Source organism: Chroicocephalus ridibundus, chromosome 6 (genome assembly GCF_963924245.1).
Source record: "Chroicocephalus ridibundus chromosome 6, bChrRid1.1, whole genome shotgun sequence".
In the NCBI taxonomy this organism is placed as follows: domain Eukaryota; kingdom Metazoa; phylum Chordata; class Aves; order Charadriiformes; family Laridae; genus Chroicocephalus; species Chroicocephalus ridibundus.
The window spans coordinates 68,349,943-68,368,331 of NC_086289.1; the positions used below are offsets into that span (position 1 = coordinate 68,349,943).

Below are 18,389 nucleotides of genomic sequence, written 5' to 3' on the forward strand. Positions count from 1 at the left end.
CTTCCCACATCTGCTGGATGATTGTACTATTACCTAACTTCGTCCAGTGGGTAGACAGTGACCTACGGCTGTGGTAGTGGATGCGTGGTTTGCTCCTATAACCGCTTCCTGGGTGTTTTAGAGAACAATGAAGTTGCTCTGGGAGTTTAAAGTTTCCCTCTAGAGAAGGCAGCTGTGGTGGTCTGGAAGGAATCGCCCACTGAACGGCACTGCCAGCCAGTTTCGCAGCAGCTCTGGGTTGCACCCAGTTGTTGGAGAAGGCTTTAACCTTCATTTTAAAAACATGCAATTTCATCCACTATCTGTTTCATCTCTTTATGCTCTTTCACAATGCTGCATGAGTATACCCAGCCTTGTGATTAATCTTACTCATTCTGATACCAGTTGCCTGATACCCTGGGAAATTTTCTTAAAATGAGCAATTTTTGCCAGTAGGTGGGGTTTTTTGTTCCTTTCTTTTTTATTTGTTTGTTTTCCCCTATATACATTGACCGTACAGATTCAGCCTTTATTACTGCTCCCAATGGAAACAAGTTTGAAAAGTGTAGGTCTCTGAGATACCCGATTTTTCGTGTTTTATCTATTAATCACATGTACTCAGTGTTCAGTAATTCCCTTTTTATGTGGAGGCTGTTGGTAAATTATTCCAGGAAGACGTTTGTTGTTTCCTGTTGTGCTTGTCCTGGCTGGAGCAGGATGCTCAGGATGCACAGGGGTCTGTGGGGGTGATTAAGGCTTAGGGCCGGGATGTTTGTACTTCTTTGAATGGTGCGGGCTGTGAGAGCATCCTTGGCAGGGCTGTTGGGAGCACTTGGAGTGCCCTCTTGTGATGAGCCTCTGGCTGAAGCAGCAGTTCTCCACGTTTTCTGAAACCTCTTTATCCTCCTCCATCCCACCTTCTGCCCCATCATCCCTGTTTCTTCACAGCTGCACCTGCCAACGTGGAAACCCTCTTCTTTGTCTCTCAATTCTTGTAAAAATATGCTACATTTCACCACGATGTCTGGCATATGGCAAAGCTTGTCACTACATTTGGAGTCCAAACCAGACTCTGTCACCTCCTTGCAAACAGCAGCTACTGCCGTAGAAATTCTTCCCACTGAGGCATGTTTGGTTCTTTCTTCCTTTTCAAGGCCTGCTATGAGAGACGGAAAGGAAGTTGCTCTGCTCCTGCTCTATCAGAAGATCTAAAAAATACCGTGTGTTTATTTATAATTATAATTTAGTATTATTCTACATTCCCTTGTATCGTTCCCGCTGCTGGATGAGGTGCAGAGGAGGTGGAGAGGTTTGTGCAGTGGCTCCTCTCAGGGGACCTTCAGGGGAAATCAGGATAAATGAGTGCGGGAGAAAGACGGATGGTGGTTTGGTGGGTGGGAAAGTAACCCTGCAGAGCATGATAAACTCTCACTTATGAAAGTCCCGTAACAGACCTGTGGCGGAGACAGAAGATGCTTTTACAGCCCAATGTTGGCAACTGCAGCCACCCCACAGGAGACCCCGGATGGCTACGTTTTTTGGGAGACGCAAACCTGATGTGCATCTCACTGCCTCTGCAGCTCATCTCTGAGCATGCTGAGGTGTGAAATGAGCCCCAAACCACCATGTTCTTCTCACACAGCCTCTCGCCTCTTCTTAAATGGGGAGTTGCGTTTCTAGGAGAGTTAATTTGCACCTTGCGTGGGTATTAGGTGTCTGTTCCAAAGAAATCAGTGGGAATCTTTCCTCTGGCTTTAGTGTTGATCCAAAGTCCCTTGCATCTAGTTTGTGTGTCAGAAAAAATAATTCTCTCTCTCTCTGTGCTGTTTAATTTTGTAAATACTATAAACTCCCAACAAGTTTTGAGTCTAGCAAACACACAGGCAGTTTTGTTCCCAGATTTTTTGCTTCCTATCGGGATTTTAAGGTTGCAGCATGTGACTCTTTAAAACACTGCAACTTTGTTCTGTAGCACTGCTTAATTACAAGTCATGTATTTGCCAAAGCAAAGAAGAATCTGGGTTAAAGGAAAATAGTCATTTCCATTTCCTTATTACCAACGGGTGTTGCAATACCTCCCGATGTAAAATTACCTGCAAAGGAGTCTGCGTCACTGTGTGTCGACACAGTGCCACAGAGGAGCAGGACAAGATTCTCTGCTGAATAAAATTTGCCATTGTGGAGGTCTATAAGCCCTTTGTCTCATAAGATGCTTATTAACTTGGGTAGTTTCAGGCTGACTGGATTTCACAGTATTAAAATAGATAATGATTGCAGTGTTTATTATGGAATAATAAGCTTAGGACAAAAGCTTTTGCTAGTGCAAAGTGCTTTGCCGTGGACAAGCTGTGTCTGACAGGGAGACATTGCCATCTCTTGGGCAGGTGCAGCTAGAACGTAGACTTTGTTTAAGAGCTACAATAATTAAAAGCCTGGTAGCGTAGCTGAGGACTAGGAAAGGGCTGAGTCTGTCACTGAGTCCTGTTTCCTTGTATTTTAGTTGATGCTGTTTGTACGTATACACCTTAGTACTGGCAAGGGCACAATCAGAAATCAGAAACACAGCTCGTTATCTCTCTGTAAAGCTGGTTGTAGTTACCAGGTTGATATCCCTTAAGTATTCCAAGCTGTGACTTATTTCCTCTCAAATTATGAGCCTGGAAATGTTTAAATATAATTACATTTGGGATTATTGTCATTTACTTCCTAGAGTCTGAGCCTTTTTAACACAGGGCTCAGAACTGACTTTTTAAAATGAAATCTGCAATTTTCTGCAATCGCAGGGTTTTAAGAGCTTAAGCGTTAAGAGTCCTAAATATCCTAAGTCTCACAGCAAAACTATGAGGTTTGCAGTATTGGTGCCTGACTTGCTTCCTGATACTATATCTCCCTTTTTAAAAAGAAGGTGCGTAGGCATAATCTCCTGATTTTAATTAAATTTTGTCTTTCAGAAGGGAAAGTGGCAGGTGTATGGAGCTAGAGAGACCCTCTGTGAAATAATTAGATGAAAACTGATAATATTTGGCTTAATCCACAGTGCTGGTATAAAGGTTCTTAGAAAACAACACCTGCCCTTTGCTGATTAATAGGCTGCTGCTGTATTAGTGATCCCGGCATACACCTTTGGTAAATGTCGCCTGTTCTAATAGTAAAAAAACTTCCTGAAACTCAGCAGCCAGCCAAGCCAATTTTCTTTGTTTGTGGAACTTTATGGGAACTTTACATGTATGAGAATAATTGCACCTGATCCAAGTACAACAGCAGCTGTGTGGCCAAATCTTTCCCAATTTTTATAAAAAAAAAAATAATTAAAATTTTGAAAATTAGAGTATGAATTTTTGAACAATGGTGGTTCACAATTTTTGACCAAGTTTTGAACTTTAGGTATTTGGCCTCTATGGGCTTGTAGCGTCTTTGCAAAGAAAAAGGGAGAAACGGCCTATTTCCTTTGAGTGACCCTCAAAGACTAATGCCTGTCCCGCATCAGTAGAGCTGCCAAGTCTGGCGTTGGAGTGAGGGTGATACAGGGGTGAGCGCTGGAAGAAGGTGGCGTTGACACGATGGGATATACCCCTAAAAACTTTGGGGAAGGCAGGTATGTGGGATGAGTGAGATGGGGCAGTACAACCAAGGGTACAAAAAATTAGAGACAATATAAAACTTTATGGTGTGCTTTTTATTCCTCGAGTTCAACAATAGGCAATAGGTAAATTTCCTAGAAATGGAAGGAATATATATATAACTCACGCCCTCCACTACAGTGTTTAGATGTAGAAACTCCTGAGCTCAGAGTGGTCCAAGCAGCCTGTTGACTCCTCCAGTGCATCTTTCTCCGGGTGGGCTTTTGCCAACTCACCGATCCTCTCTCCTTCTTACTTTGGCTCCATAAAGGCACTTTGGTTTCTGAATTGCACCCACCAGAAGCCAGAAAGGACCCTCTCCTTTTTAAATTTTTCAGAAAATCCAATTAAAGTTGGATGTTCATATAAAATCACTCTGACAGTTCACCTCCTTGCCGTGATACTATCCAAAATACAATTTTATAGTCCACAGTGTGAGTAGTTTTAAAAGGTAAATTACAGCTCAGGACTGTTTATAGAGGTCACTGTGATTTCTACCAGTTATTCACAGGCAAATATTTAGCCTGAGGGAAGTAAATATTTTGAATGTTAGGTGTCTATTTAAACATAATCAATTATAAATTTGGATACATAAAACTGCTAGTTTGCAATATGCTATAGGCATGATGTACTTCCTCTGGGATTATTTTGATCTCAGAATAATTAAATGCTGGGATATACATCATGAAGTGTCGAGTGGCCACTTTAAGCTGCAGAATTAGCTCATGAAGGAATGCAAAGGCAGCACATTACCTCATAGGTATTAGGTATGGGATCTATCTCATGGGTTTCATATATTAAACATGAAAAAGGAGATTTCAACCAGAAAAAATATGTTCCAGGAAGCTGCAATAAAGCAGCTGGTGCTCTGTCTGTCCTGTGAATAGTCAGAGTGGAGATCTTTCTGTGCTTCTTTAAGGACTGTACAACATATGCAGTTTTTCTTCTTTATTTTAGCATCTAATCCTGTGAATACAACAGTCTCCGTCTTTGCGGCTGGGAAAGAAGTTTCTGCATTGGTAGATATTCTTCAGGTGTGGTACTTGCACTGCATTATGACTGCGTGTCGCTTCTCTGCTTCTTTTAGTAGTAATCGTTTTGCTGGGAAAGCCCTTTCTTGAGGTGCATTCAGCTGATTCCCCTTGATACCAGGGGCGGCAGGGGACAGAGACCAGGAATAGGGGACCTGCCATGGGCACCCACTGTCCCCACTGACCCAGGCTTGCACACTTGCCACCGAAGTGGTCCCAGAGGGTGGCACTTCGGGGGGCTCCCGGGCTGCTTTGCCATCCTCAGCTGCAGCATGCGGCTGGCAGAGGGGCTGACAGCCCTCGCCCCAAAGGGACAAGCCGCTATCACCAGCCAGGCTGGCATTTCAGACCCCTCTCCGGCAAATATCATCTTCCCTGAAAGTTGGTACTGGAGACAAGGAGGAAAACAATCCCACCGCTTGCTATTAGCAAAGGCATGGCTATTGAGGACTATTTTGTTTCTTAAACACACTGAAGGAAAACAGCAGTACACCAGAGAAACAAGGTTTCTGTGACATCCCCGAGCCTGACACACAAAGGGAGACCAGGGTGAAAAAGGGGAGCCAGGTAATTTTATCACTTTTTACCTTTGGCCGTCTACAGTTTCCAGGTGAGCACAATGGACGTGTTTCTTAGTCAAGACCAGAGGCATCTGTAGGTCCTGACAAAGGAGATCCGTGCCCCGGAGCAGGGCTTGGAGCGGGGCCGCGCTCTGCTCCCCACTGCAGCGGTGTTTGCAGGGCCAATTTACACTCCTAAAAGGGCTTAAAAAATCAGCACCGGTGTAGGAGTTCAGCCCAACGAGCTACAACAGCTCGTGCGCTCTAATTCTGGTCTCTCATATAAATAAGGACGTGTTACTGGTATTTTAAATATGCATTTAGGGACTCTTAGAGTGATTGACTCGATAGAACGTAATAGGTACCATGAAGTTCTTATAGTCCTTAAATAACTCCCTAAATGCTTATTTATGTGCAACGGTAGCTTTTGGATCCTTCTAGCCATTATACTTTGAAGTGCCATAAATCTCTATTTAGGTGTGACTGCACTGCCATCCTGCACGCTTAGGAAATTTAAAACAACATATAGTATAGGGTTTGTGAGATATACGGGCACAGACTGATGCAGGTTTTTTTTTTCTGATCTTATTTTCCCCTTGATATCTGAATCTTAATAACACTAAATACAATTCTACTGATTTATCAGGGAGATTATTTTATTCTTTTGCATCCAGTGAAAATCCCTATGGCAGTATTTTTTTCAAGTCAAGCATTTTAAAAGCCTACATGTGTAGCAGCTCCTTTTTCTACATAAATGACTTGTTTAATATTTACCCCACACAGTATTTAAAATTCTCATCACAAATGAAAGACCCCCAAAATTTTAATCTGAAATTAGAACAACTGTAGAGATAAATTACAAAGATTTTTTTTTTTTTTTGCATCTTAGGTTTTGTTTGGCTCAAGCATTTATTTCATAATTCTTTCTTTTGCAAAAAAAACCAAACCAAAAAACCGCAAACTAGCATCCCAAATGCTGTGCAGAAGGGCACACCGCACATGGGCTCCAGGATGGCTGCGGTGTCCCCAGAGTGGGCTGTTCTCCATGGCATCTGAAGAGCAGCATCTCCAGATGGAAGAAGATTTTGATCTTTTGTATCTTGCTTGGTTTGTTGTTTTTACACCACTTACAGCTTAGTTCTCAGTAGTCGTATGTTGCCTGCTTTAGGTGAACAAAGTTGACATTATGTAGGTCAACATGTAATTTGATAACCAGTGAAGGTTCTCCCACAGAGCTGTGTTCTGTCTATTCTGAGATGTTGTTCTTAGTAAAGGGAATTTAACAATTTTTTCCCTTTTTGTGGATAGACTAGGATACATTGGGAAGAGGGGAATACAAGGATCTCCAGGAGGACATGGACAGTGAGGACCAAAGGGAGAAGAGTAATGAGGTGCTCAGTGGTGAAGCAGGACTTCCTTCTTGGAGGGGACAAACTGGTCCTGGAAGACCTCCAGGAATTGCAGCCTACAAGGAGCAACTGGATCCCAGAGGTGACACAGGACCAAGAGGTAACTGGGGAGAAAAGTGGTCCAAGGGGGACAGAGGAAAAATGGGTGGGAAGGGCTGGAAGGGGCACATGGGGTCACTTGATGTCTGAGGATTGTTGGAACCCAAAGGAGACCCTGAAGTCCCTGGAAAAAGGGGTCAGCCTGGAAAACATGGGCTGGCTGAATTTCCACGTCGAAAAAGACAGAAAGGACAGAAGGAAAACGGGGGAGAAAATGAAACTGTAGCTTTTCCGTGCATCTTAAAAATAAAAAAAGCAGCCTTCTGCTTTTTTTTCACCCAGCAAGGGTGAATTCCTGCTCTCCATGTAGTGCTGCCTCTAAGGGACATTTAGGAGTCTGCGGCATACTGAGTACATAAGAGAGGAGAAAAAAGGTTGTATCTTGACTTGATTAATTTATCTGTTGTACCATCTTGTATGGAAATATTCCCTCCCCTAATTAACAACATGGCAGAAAATTTTCATTTCTGTCTGTTTTCTGTTTAGCTCAATTGTTTTGTGATAATGAATAAAGGAGACCAGAACACATTTCAGTTTTTCAGGAAATAAAATTATTTGGGTGGGGAGAGGAGGGCTTCTTCCAGGAGGTCTGCTAAAGTGTTGTAGGAAATCTTGTGAGAAGTGTTAATTGTTTTTTCACACAGAAATATTAATTCCCTTTTAATGCTTTTTACCCGGCTCGAGTGTAATTTAATTCCATTTTTGCCTACTTCCTATTCTATGTGAATATTCTTTTTTCCAGTTTGCCTTCTTGATACTTGAGCATTAAGATTTTAAATTACCTGTTATTACAAACCTGCCTTATTTTCTATGCTGCTTCAGTTTTCACTGTTTCCTCCTTAATTGTATTTCCAAAACAGATTTTTTTTTTTTTTTATCTGCAGGTCTAAATTTTCTATTTTCATTTGCAAACATTTTGAAGTGGAACCCTCCAGGAGGTGCTTTTTGAATCTCCTTTGCTGATCTCATTATGAAATACTCCATTAATTTAATGCAAAATATATTTACACAGCTTGCTGTGTCCGCCTGTGTTTCAGAAAGGTAGCCAAGGAGAGGATCCCGCAAGGACAAGGTTGCTCTGGCCACATCATCCAGGTTCAGGATTGCCCTGTGCCCCAGGAGGAGCCTCAGGCTGCAGAGGAGGGGAGAGGTGAGGGTCTCTGACGAAATCCTTCCTTTCCTCCCCATCTCTGATAATGATGGGGAACTGGCATTAGGGTTGCAAGGATTATTGGTTGCAAGGATGCTTCTTCCTCGGGGAATTGCTTTATGCTGGTTAAAGCTTCCTCTGGCTTTCCGGGATGCGCTGGCTTTCATGTGTTTGCTTTTGCCAAGCTCCGGCAGGAGCTTTTAGTGACCCAGCACTTATGAGAAGATCGCAGCCCTTCCTACCCATGGCTGGTGGATGTACTGGTGGAAATCAGTAGCATGGACACAGCTTTTTTTTTTCACTTAACTTTGCAAATCTCATTCAAAACCAGTTATCTGCAAATACGCAAGGCTAGGAGTGTGTTTGAAATGTACTTTGAAGGAATTTTAATGTCCCACATGCATCATTTATACCAGTAAAACGTAGATCCAGATCCCCCGAATAAACAGAGTGGTTAATCTAGTGCTAAATCTTAAATTACACTCTCAACCCATGAGTTTTCCAAACTGCTTCGGTAACTCAATAAGCACTGTATAATTAAAAAACCTGCAGTTGTCCCATAATCTAATAATACTGTTGCAGACTGCTACTATTCAAGCTATTCAGGAAAATACACTAACCCAGGATTAAAGCTGGCTTTAGCTTTAGTGTGCAGCAAATATGGCATTAAATTGAAGTCTGTGAAAGAGTAGCTTTGGTGAATATGGAGGCAACACTATAAAATGCAGTAATCTTGCTTAAAAATGGTTAATATTCCCCTGTGGAATAACTTCTGTTGCTGAAGAAAAGTCCCGAGTTAAGATCAAAATAAGGATTTTATTATAATTGGTTTGATTGCCTTTTGTCTTCAATTTATGTGTCTATGGTCTTGTCAGAAATATAACTGCTGAAGATGCAAGTATTTTTAACTTCACTTGGAAACGCCGAGTCCAATTACAGTCCTGAAAAGGGTTACTAATTTTTTAAAAAGAACTGGTTGAATTCAGGATCCAGCGCTGTTTCCAGCAGTGAGAACGAGGAGCAGTGAGTGCTGGTGGAGGTTCCATTGCAGGAGCAGTGACAAGCCCGTGTCCTACACGGGGCTAGAGCATCTCGCTGCAAAACTCCTAATTGATTTCTTTGGAATAGCCTGAAAAGCTGGGGAATCGATCTAGCCTGGTATGCTTAGTAATAGACTTTCCTTAATCAACTTGTTATTGCTGAAAGCTCTAGACTGTTGTGCAGGAGAAGGTGGTCGCAAATAAATCATGGAGGATTACAATTCTCTCCCCTTACATTAAGGGAGAATTGATTGTTTTCTGTAGCCTGCCTGAAACAAGCAGCCTTTCTTGGCCGTTAGCTTGGAGTGTACTGGTGTGTAGTAAATTCAGACTGATTGAATGAGATGGTTTCCTTGCTCATATTTCACCAAGACAAGGCAATGAAAGGCAGCCTCACATTCCTGCGTTTCGTACTGGACTCTGAACCGGGTTGGGAAATCTAAGAATAAACGCTGGCCCATTTTAAGGTCACTGGGGAAGGAAATGAGTGCTGTGATTGCTGGGAAAGACTGAGGAAAATCAATTAGCCTGTGAAATCCAGAGGGGTTATCAGTTCCAATAAGAACAACTTTGCAGCAACCCTCCTGGGGTGGATTTGTCCCTTTTCCCAGCGGAGTTTTGTTCTGCTGCCCCGACGTGCTGCACAGCCTCCCGCAGGTACCCTGCCCTGCACCGCAGGTGGAGGGACAACGAGGCAGCATTTGCTTACTCCATCTCCGCATTTACCTGGGGGGACAGCCCGGATTTGAGACTGAATTCCCCTTTGGGTGCATTTCCATGCAGACACATGCACCCATGCACCCGTGATCCCATACAGCTATTTCTGTAATTTCTCTCTTACCCTTTCTAAACTCCCACTGCAGGGAGGGGAGTGCGATGCCAAACTCTGCACATTAAATACCCACAGAGAAACCTGGACCCTGCTGAAGCAAATGGGCAAATTCATGCTGAGTCTGATGGTACCAACATATGATGCTGTGAGTTGAAAAAGGAGCATCCCCAAAGCCCCCCAAACTGATATTGCGGGAAGAGCCGTAAAAGTCCCATGTGAAGAGCAGCATCCCAGTCAGGGAAAGCGTTTGAATTTCCTCAAATTTCAATGTCACCTTGCTCCTTTCAGGGGACTTTGCCAATCCCCCCTTCTCCCCGCACCGTGCAGGCTCTCATTGGCCACAGGAGCAGCCGATACACAAATAAAACTGATTCTCTCCGAAAATAAGATTGTCTTTTTCAAAGTGCCATTGAGGGGGGGTCGTCCTGGGAGCAGGACCGTTTATAAGGTAGGAGATAGCACGCACTGATCGTTTAGTCTTCAGGCGGGATATTTGCAATGAAGTTGTAGAATTTAAGACATAGCGACAATATGATTTATCTCAAAAAGTTAGTCTGTCATGAATGTACAGCTGCAGGAGGACTAGTGTTTTTCCTCCCCTGTATAAGAATTTGAAACAACTAAATGACAAAGTGCAATCATCTCCCTGATATTTAAACCTGGGAGATTGGGGTTAAATACCTGTTGTGAACTGCAATACCGAAATTCTATTATTTTAGGGACTAAACCAAAGAACAACTGTTTTATTACAATGTTATTATGGGGACACGTACTAACAATTAGTGGATATTTAATCCAATTAAATAGATGTGCTGAACAAGATGTCACTGCGGCAAAGTTTAATTCTTCATATTTTGTGTCCACTGTGAATCATAATCTTTCCTAGTGGGGGGACTCAAACGAATGACTTCAGAATCAGTGGTGGTGAGCTAATGTAATGAAAAAGTCAAAAATTTCAGTTTTATTAAAATGCATTTGTATATTTAGGAATGCTTATTTTAGGAACAGTCTTGCCCATTATAATGAAAATCTGTTTAATGATACTTAGCTATGAGAAATTTATTTTCTAAGCAGACTGGCAAGGTATAATTTTTTTATTAATTATGTTTTTCCAGTATTTGACGGCAATCCATCAATCCAGCTATGGAATTAGAAAGTGTCTGGATTTAGAGCTTGTTGCAGGAATTGTTTGTTACAGTACAACATGGTAACAGTTTTGATTTGAAAACTGATTTACCATTTCCTCATAAAGTTACAAGGTCTCTAAAGCTGCAATTTCTTTCTTCTGCTGGCTTTCAGTGTGCAGAAGTCATGAGTCTGTTTAGTTATTTCCAGCAGTGGCAAAACACTCCTGCATGAGTACATTCTTCAAAAGGAGAATTTGATGCTTTTTTTTTCTTTTCCGAGACGGCAGATGACCCTCCTTCTCCACAACTGCGGCTGCTTCCCTGCTGCTGGCTGTAAGGTCCGGCTCCTCTCTGCCTGCCAGCGCTGAGACCTGCCCTCACCCACCAACCGCCCCGGAGTTAAACTCTTCATGGTCAGGTTGGCAGGGGCTGGTCAGGAGCAAATATGAGTCTATGACAAAAATCAGTGCCCAGTATCCTGTCCTGATGTGACACACACATGGAGAAGGGATAATTTATCCCTTACTGGAGCTGATGGGGTGAAGAATGGGTTGAACAGCAGCAATGAGCAACAGTGATCACTGGGGATTTTGTGTGGATAATCAATTTTCCCCTAAATGATTTGGTTTTATGTGAAAGCGGAAAAAATCATGACCCTGTCCTCTAAAACTGAATTCTTAAAGATGGAAAGATTATAATCCAGCCCCCAAACAGGTGACTTTGGGTTGGACCTCCTTTTGCCCCTGGATGGCAAGGATAGCCAGCGTTTATCTTGGTGACTTTTTCATGTAATTAAGTGCCTTAGCTTCTAAGGAAGGTTAGATTACAGGTTCAGCAAGAAAGGGAGTCTGTTCCACTTGTATTTACAGGTTGGTACACTGGTTTAGAAAGGAAACAAAGATGCTTTATATCACAAGTCATCTGAGAGGCGTCATTTGTCCTATAGGAAAAAATGTGTGCTTCTTACTTTGTTCTTTCTTCCTGATTGAGCTGAATCAACGATTTAAAAATAGAAAGAATGGACATGGAAGTTTACACTAAAAGAATATGCAAGTCCAGAAAATCATTCGGTAACAAAGAAAAAATCGACATAATTTATGAATACTTGATGTTTCATTTTGTTTCCATTTATTCTTTTAGAGCAGAGCTTTTTATAATGTGCAGTTGTGTTGGATTCTGAAATCATTATTGAATTATTCCTAATCCTATACTCAGAAGGGTGACATCATGTGTCTTGGTGATCGTGAAGCTCTCAGTCAGTGCCTTGAACTTCTGTGGGAACCTGTGGGAGCACTTCCAACCACAGCTAACAGGAGCAGCCGAACAGCAAGTGCTCTGTAGGATGACAGTCAATAGGAGTGAGCAGGCAGGAGGTTTTGCTAATTTTGCTTTATTTTTCACATAAAAAGTGAGGCTTTGTAATGTAGTCCTCCAGGCAGATGCCCAAATGTGCCTGACACTACTCCTGCAGGTCTTCTGGCTTGTGCCCGGGCTGAAGGGTCTCTGTGTATGGGTCAGCTGTGATGAGCATGGCCAGATGTTTCTCATGCTAAACCAGGTGATTATCTGGATTAAAAGACACAAGTATAGTAAAAGGGATGCAGAGAAAAGTGCAAGGAAAGAGATGGTGGATGCAGAGTAAATGGTCTTGGTGGGGAACATGCAAATGCAAAGGGTGTTGTGCAACTGTTTGTAATTGCATTCATCTTTTCCTACAGCTGCCAACATGTGGAGCTCACTGGGGTCTGCCTTGGTGTTCGTGGTGCTGGTTGTAACCGCTGTGCACGCGGGAGTGAAGGTGACCCCAGCTGTGAAGTACACAAAGATGAAGCCCTTACAGCTGGTGGGCGATGGTGCCTCTCACACCCCCCTCGCTGCCCTCGTGGGAAAAAGCCCGTTCTCAGCAGCCCCAGGCAGAGCTGAGTTAGCCACCCTGAGACCTGCGCCCCAAGGGGCCACCACACTTTTCCCCTTTGAGAACTACACACTTGACACAGCAGATTTCTTCTACAACTGCTGTGACTGCTGTCCACCCTCTGTGGGGCCCCGGGGACAGCCAGGGGAGCAGGGACCCCCAGGTACGGTGTTGTCTCTCTCGCCACTCTTGGCTAAAGTGTATGAACCATATTAAGGAGTCTCCTGCTTTTTCTTCAAGAAATGGGTTGTCAGGACTTGTGCAGCAAATGCTCGGTGTGATTATACCTCGTGTAAAGCCAGAGCAAAAAAGTGCATGCTAGCTACATCCAAGAAGTTATGAAACACCAATATGAGTGGGAAAGCCCCCAAAAGGAGCTTCCTTCCCATGGCACTCACTTTGGGGACCACGCTAGCATGGGAGCGCTTGCAGAGGTGGCCCCATACCATTGCAGCTGGTGGATGTCCCACATGGCCACACTCTTCAATTCTCTGTCCCTAGGTCTGATCCCCTGGGAGTCACAGATTTACTTTCACATTTATTTCAACTATTACCCTCAAAACTACCTGCAAGCAGTTTTGTGTCTTTGCTGAAGGCTTATAATAAAAGCCTCTTTTCTTTGATTTTTTTTTTCCCCTTGGAAAAGAGGGCGTTAAATACAAAAATAGTTTTGGGTTGAAATTTTAAAATAATTATTTGATCTCACAAGAGGCAGCTCTGTATAGAGCACCTAAATATTTTATAAGACACACTTTGTCTCTTTTTTCTACTGCTAAAATACATATCTATAGAGCACCTAATTCTAATACCGCTATAATGAATAGTGCATTAGTCTGCAAATGTTCACTTTATTAGCAGTAATATTGGAGATAGAAACTATTCATCTGAGAAAAGGTGGTAAAATAATGAAATAATTTTCTTTTAATACAATGTACTCGAGGGATTTTCACTTCCCGTGGCTCGGGAGGGATCAGCTAATGGAAATTACAGTGGCTGCAGAGGGAGTTTGCACTCCTGTGTCTCTTGAGCGTTGATGGAAAAGTCCTTATGTCAAACAGGTTGTGTTGTGGTGATTGAAACTGCCATAGTCTGCTCCCAGACATGCACTGGGAGTCTCTAGATTCCCAAGTGGATGAAAAAGGAAAAAAAAGATTGAAGGCAGCTTGCATGCCTTTCAACCCGTCCCTTATGCAGCATGGAGCTGTCTGCCAGGTTCCACTTCTGTATTTGCAGACTTAATTCTTTTTAAGGAGAGGGGCAATTACGAAGCTATGGGAGCTCCTTAGGTGCGCTCAAATATTACAGGCAGATTACTTCTGATGTTTTATGAATGTCTGAGCTCTTGTGGCTCTGAGGCAGCTGGAAGTTAGTTTTAATAAGTCTTTAACTACAGCCAAGAGCGAACTGCAAAACTATAAGATTTGGGGACCGCAGTAGCTGAAAGGCAAAGGCTGGGGAGCTGTGTGCCTGACCAGGGGACCTGCGAGCATGCACCCCACTAATCTCAGCACGATCAGTGCGGCATTGCCCCTGCCATCTCTCACCTTTTGCTCTGACATACGGTTTCAGCTGTGATGTCTGCAAGAAGTAGGGGAGCAAGGGCCCAGGCCACACTCGTCTGTCTCACCTCTTCTTTGCATTGGTTGTATGATGCCAAATAAAATATCCAACTCTTCCCAGGGTGATGGAAACAGAGTTTCCCCTACCTGATATTCCTCCGTGCCCTGTTGCTTAGCTATTACTGTGAAATTTCTTTATAAAGTTAAACCTTTGAGTTAATAAGATAATTTTGTTCATGTGATTACATTACAGGTCCCAAGGGGGAGAAGGGAGACGCTGGTTTGCAAGGTCTGCCAGGAACTCCAGGTCCTCAAGGCCCAAAAGGTTCTAAAGGAGAAAGAGGTAAAGTAGACTAACTGCTCATTTCAAAAACAGATGCTGTTGTCCTCATTGAATACCATGAAGTTATAGGAAAAAATATTTTTCAAAGGAAAGGGAGTATGCTCATATGGATTGACACCTTGCAAGTTTTAGCTGGCATTAGGGCAGGGACAATAACTCAGATGGTGGTAGGGTATGTGCAGGAGGTATAGGAACAGCTGCTCATAAAGTTCTCACTTGAAACTCCTTGTTCTGAACGGGAGTTTAAAAACTGAGTTCAATTTGCTTTGGATTAAGGACATAAGTAGGAAAAAAACACACCGCGGAAGCTACGTGTAGGAGTCGAAGCTGGATTTCAGTTTAAGTATCTCAGGCAAAATGATTTCAGCTAAGATGAAGAGCAATTATTATCCATCAGTAGTAACTGAAAGGAGATCCTGCCCTTCATTTCTGGCTTGGAGCAGCTCTGTTTTGCTGCCACACACCACTGGTAGGACCTTGCAGCTGCCTTTAGTCGTGGACAAATACACAGCGAAGCTGATAACGGAGGTACCGGCAGCACTGTGCTGCACAGTTCAGTCAGTGCAGTCTTTTAGGCTTTGATTCCCTTTTTGAACAAGACTTTTGGAAATCTTGGAGCAAGAAATGCAGAACTCTCATCTTCTCCATCTTGCCATTAAACAGCGGCAACTGCCTCCCAGTGAGGCACTGATTAGAGTCAGAAATCCAACATTCACGTCAGATGCAGTTGCCTGCATGATGGTGCTTGGTGCTGTGAGATTCAGCTGAGGTTTCCGAAGGCATTTCTTGAAAACACGCATTGCTCATACCTGTTTTATTAATGAAGTGAGGGACATATGCAAAATGGTACCAGTCGTCTTCTGTGTAATGATTGCTGCGCCGCAGACATCATCACCAACAGTATATTAATGGTGAAATGTCCTAGGAGGCAAAGGGGAGCAAGGCGAGCGAGGAGTCAGTGGAAACCCCGGTTATCCAGGCAAACCTGGGCTGCAAGGTATGTTAACACAGGCTGGGAAACCCAGGAATATTGCGCTGCCCTTTCCCTTTGCTGTTGATGAGGCCCCTCCATCTCCAAAGCAATCCAATACTGTTTTAAATCTTTTTTCCCCCAGGTGAAGCTGGAGTAAAAGGCAATAAGGGCAACTACGGCTTCCCTGGACTGAAGGGACAAAAGGGGTCCAAAGGGGACACTTGTGAGAACGGGACCAAAGGAGACAAGGGAGACAGGGGGGATGCTGGAGACCCAGGAGTGGATGGAGAACAGGGTGACAAAGGGGAAAAGGGAGACACAGGGGAGAAGGGGTACTGTGGGGAGCCAGGGGGGAGAGGTGCAAAGGGGGAGAGAGGGGAAGGGGGGACAAAGGGAGAAAAAGGGAGCAAAGGGGAGATGGGGGCTGAAGGTATTCAGGGAATGGATGGAAAACAGGGAGAAAAGGGTGAGCAAGGAAGTAAGGGTGAAAAAGGGGACCTGGGACCTGCTGGTGTGATGGGACCTACTGGGCCCAAGGGGGTTGCTGGCAGCAAGGGGGGCCGAGGGGCCCCGGGAAAGAAAGGTTCCCGCGGGGCGAAGGGCGCCCGAGGGGACACCACAAAGGTCCTGCGATCGGCATTCAGCGCCGGCTTGTCCAAGCCCTTCCCTCCGCCCAACGTCCCCATTAGATTTGACAAGATCTTGTACAACGACCAAGAAGATTACAACCCTTCCACCGGGAAATTCAACTGCAGCGTGCCTGGGGCGTACGTCTTCGCCTACCACCTAACGGTGAGAGGGCGTCCGGCCCGTGTCAGCCTCGTTGCCCGCAGCAGGAAGGTGGCCAAAGCCCGTGAGACGCTCTATGGCCAGGAGATTGACCAGGCATCCTTCCTGACCGTCCTGAAGCTGAGTGCGGGTGACCAAGTGTGGCTGGAGGTTGCACGGGACTGGAACGGGGTGTACGTCAGCGCTGAGGATGACAGCGTCTTTACGGGGTTTCTTCTGTATCCGGATGTTTTTGAGATCCTGCTATAGATTCAGAGGGCAAAGATGTTACCGAGAAACATGCCTTTCTTTCTGCCTGTGAGGAGAAGTGAGCATCAGTTTAGCATATTGGTTTAGTTGCTAAGTTTTGTGATTTTTTAACTAAAATATGTATATTTGCAAAATACGGATTAGTTTTAACTAGGAGCCCCAAGAAGTGGCATGTCCTTTACGCAGGTGGGTGATGGCTAAGAGAAACCATTGTCCAAACGCCAGCAGGACCAGCATGGGGAGGGGATTTCATATCACAGACTTCAGGTTTATAATTAGCTTATTCAAATTATGTAATGAAACTCATCGTCTGACTGCAATTTTAATCAGGCCAGCTCCTGCGATCCCTGCATGGTCAAAACTCCTCTGGAAATCAGTACTGATAGCCATTAGTTTTGGTAAAGATTGCAGTTTGATTTGTAGAGCCTAATCAGATGTGAACATAAGCAGTAGGTTTCTTGAAATCAAATGAAAAGATTTGAAGTTATTTTATCCTTGAATCAGTATTATCTAGTACTTCAGACTTGGTCATGAATTAATTATATGACGGTTTGTCTAAAAGAGTATTACAACTATTTGATCAGTGTAAAAAAAAACACCCTAAATATTATCCTTAGGCAAAAATATATCTGAAACTTTCAAAAGTAAGTAAAAGATGCATAATCCACTTTATTAGGCTACTCAGAAGCCCCCCGTTTCTGAGCTGCCACCAATTCAGCTGATGCTGCAGGGTCAGCCCTGGGCTGCGGGGAGGAGGAGGAGGCAGTCGGGAGCAGGCTTTGGCACTCGCACGAATCCTAAGGCATCGTGACGGCCCAGTGGACGTGTGAGCACGTTTCTAAAAAGCTCGTTTACCAAAATGGAACTGAATCTTGTGAAATAAAAGTATGACATTAAATAATCTCTGGATGTCAGATTGGGTATATTTCCTTACTAATGCACCTTCTCTCATCGCAGTAACTTTACGCCACCTTTGGCATATTAACTATGGCACACAAAATTGTTCCAATCGCTCTTTTTTTTTAGAAATAAAACTTACGTCTCGTAATTAGCCTTCAGTGGTGCTGGGATTTAGTTGTCTTCTCAGGCAGTCACAACTCTGGGACATTTTCCCAGTGATTTGATAAATGCTGGGTCTGACTCCAATGCAGACGAGGCGAATTAGGCTACTATTCCCATTGCTCTCCGTTTCCTTGCTTAAATTCCGTCGTGCTTTCCACGCCGTATTTAAATACCATCATAAATCACGTCCCTGTCCCTAACGTCTTCTTTTTACATGGCACCAAGATGAAGAGCTCCTGAGAGATTTTTTTACACAGTGAGAAAATTAACACCAGAGAACTGCTGTTAAATTTTAAGATAAAAACAAGGCAATTTTAAAAGGCCGATCCTATCTCTCCGGTAAATGTAGAGGGTCCTTCAACTCATCAGCTTTACAGCCGTCTTTCAATATCAGCAATTCCAATGTGAGGTGTACTGGCTTTGACAAAAAGTTAGTGCTTAATTTGGTGCATAATCTGAGTTAGTTCCTATGTAGTTCAAGTCCAGAGTACTAAGTGTATAAATGATGCAGATTTTAGATTCTCTGGCAGCTGTTAACTATTGAAGAAAATGAAGAAGTTATAATAATAATAATTTTGGATTCCTGCTGCCACAACACCCTCAATTCTTTTGTTGTGCCTTCATGCTGCTTCCCATACGGCTCCTGTAACAG

The 18,389-nt window shown here is 43.6% G+C and overlaps 1 protein-coding gene across 1 annotated transcript; it reads left to right on the forward strand.

Moving 5' to 3' along the window:
• Nucleotides 1-6,518: 6,518 nt before the first annotated feature.
• OTOL1 (otolin 1) lies at nt 6,519-16,693 on the forward strand. The gene is made up of 6 exons (XM_063338980.1): nt 6,519-6,699; nt 7,736-7,848; nt 12,566-12,925; nt 14,575-14,664; nt 15,590-15,661; nt 15,780-16,693. The coding sequence occupies exons 3-6, from the start codon at nt 12,574-12,576 to the stop codon at nt 16,673-16,675; spliced, it is 1,410 nt and encodes a 469-aa protein (XP_063195050.1). The 5' UTR covers nt 6,519-6,699; nt 7,736-7,848; nt 12,566-12,573; the 3' UTR covers nt 16,676-16,693.
• The last annotated feature ends 1,696 nt before the right edge of the window (nt 16,694-18,389 follow it).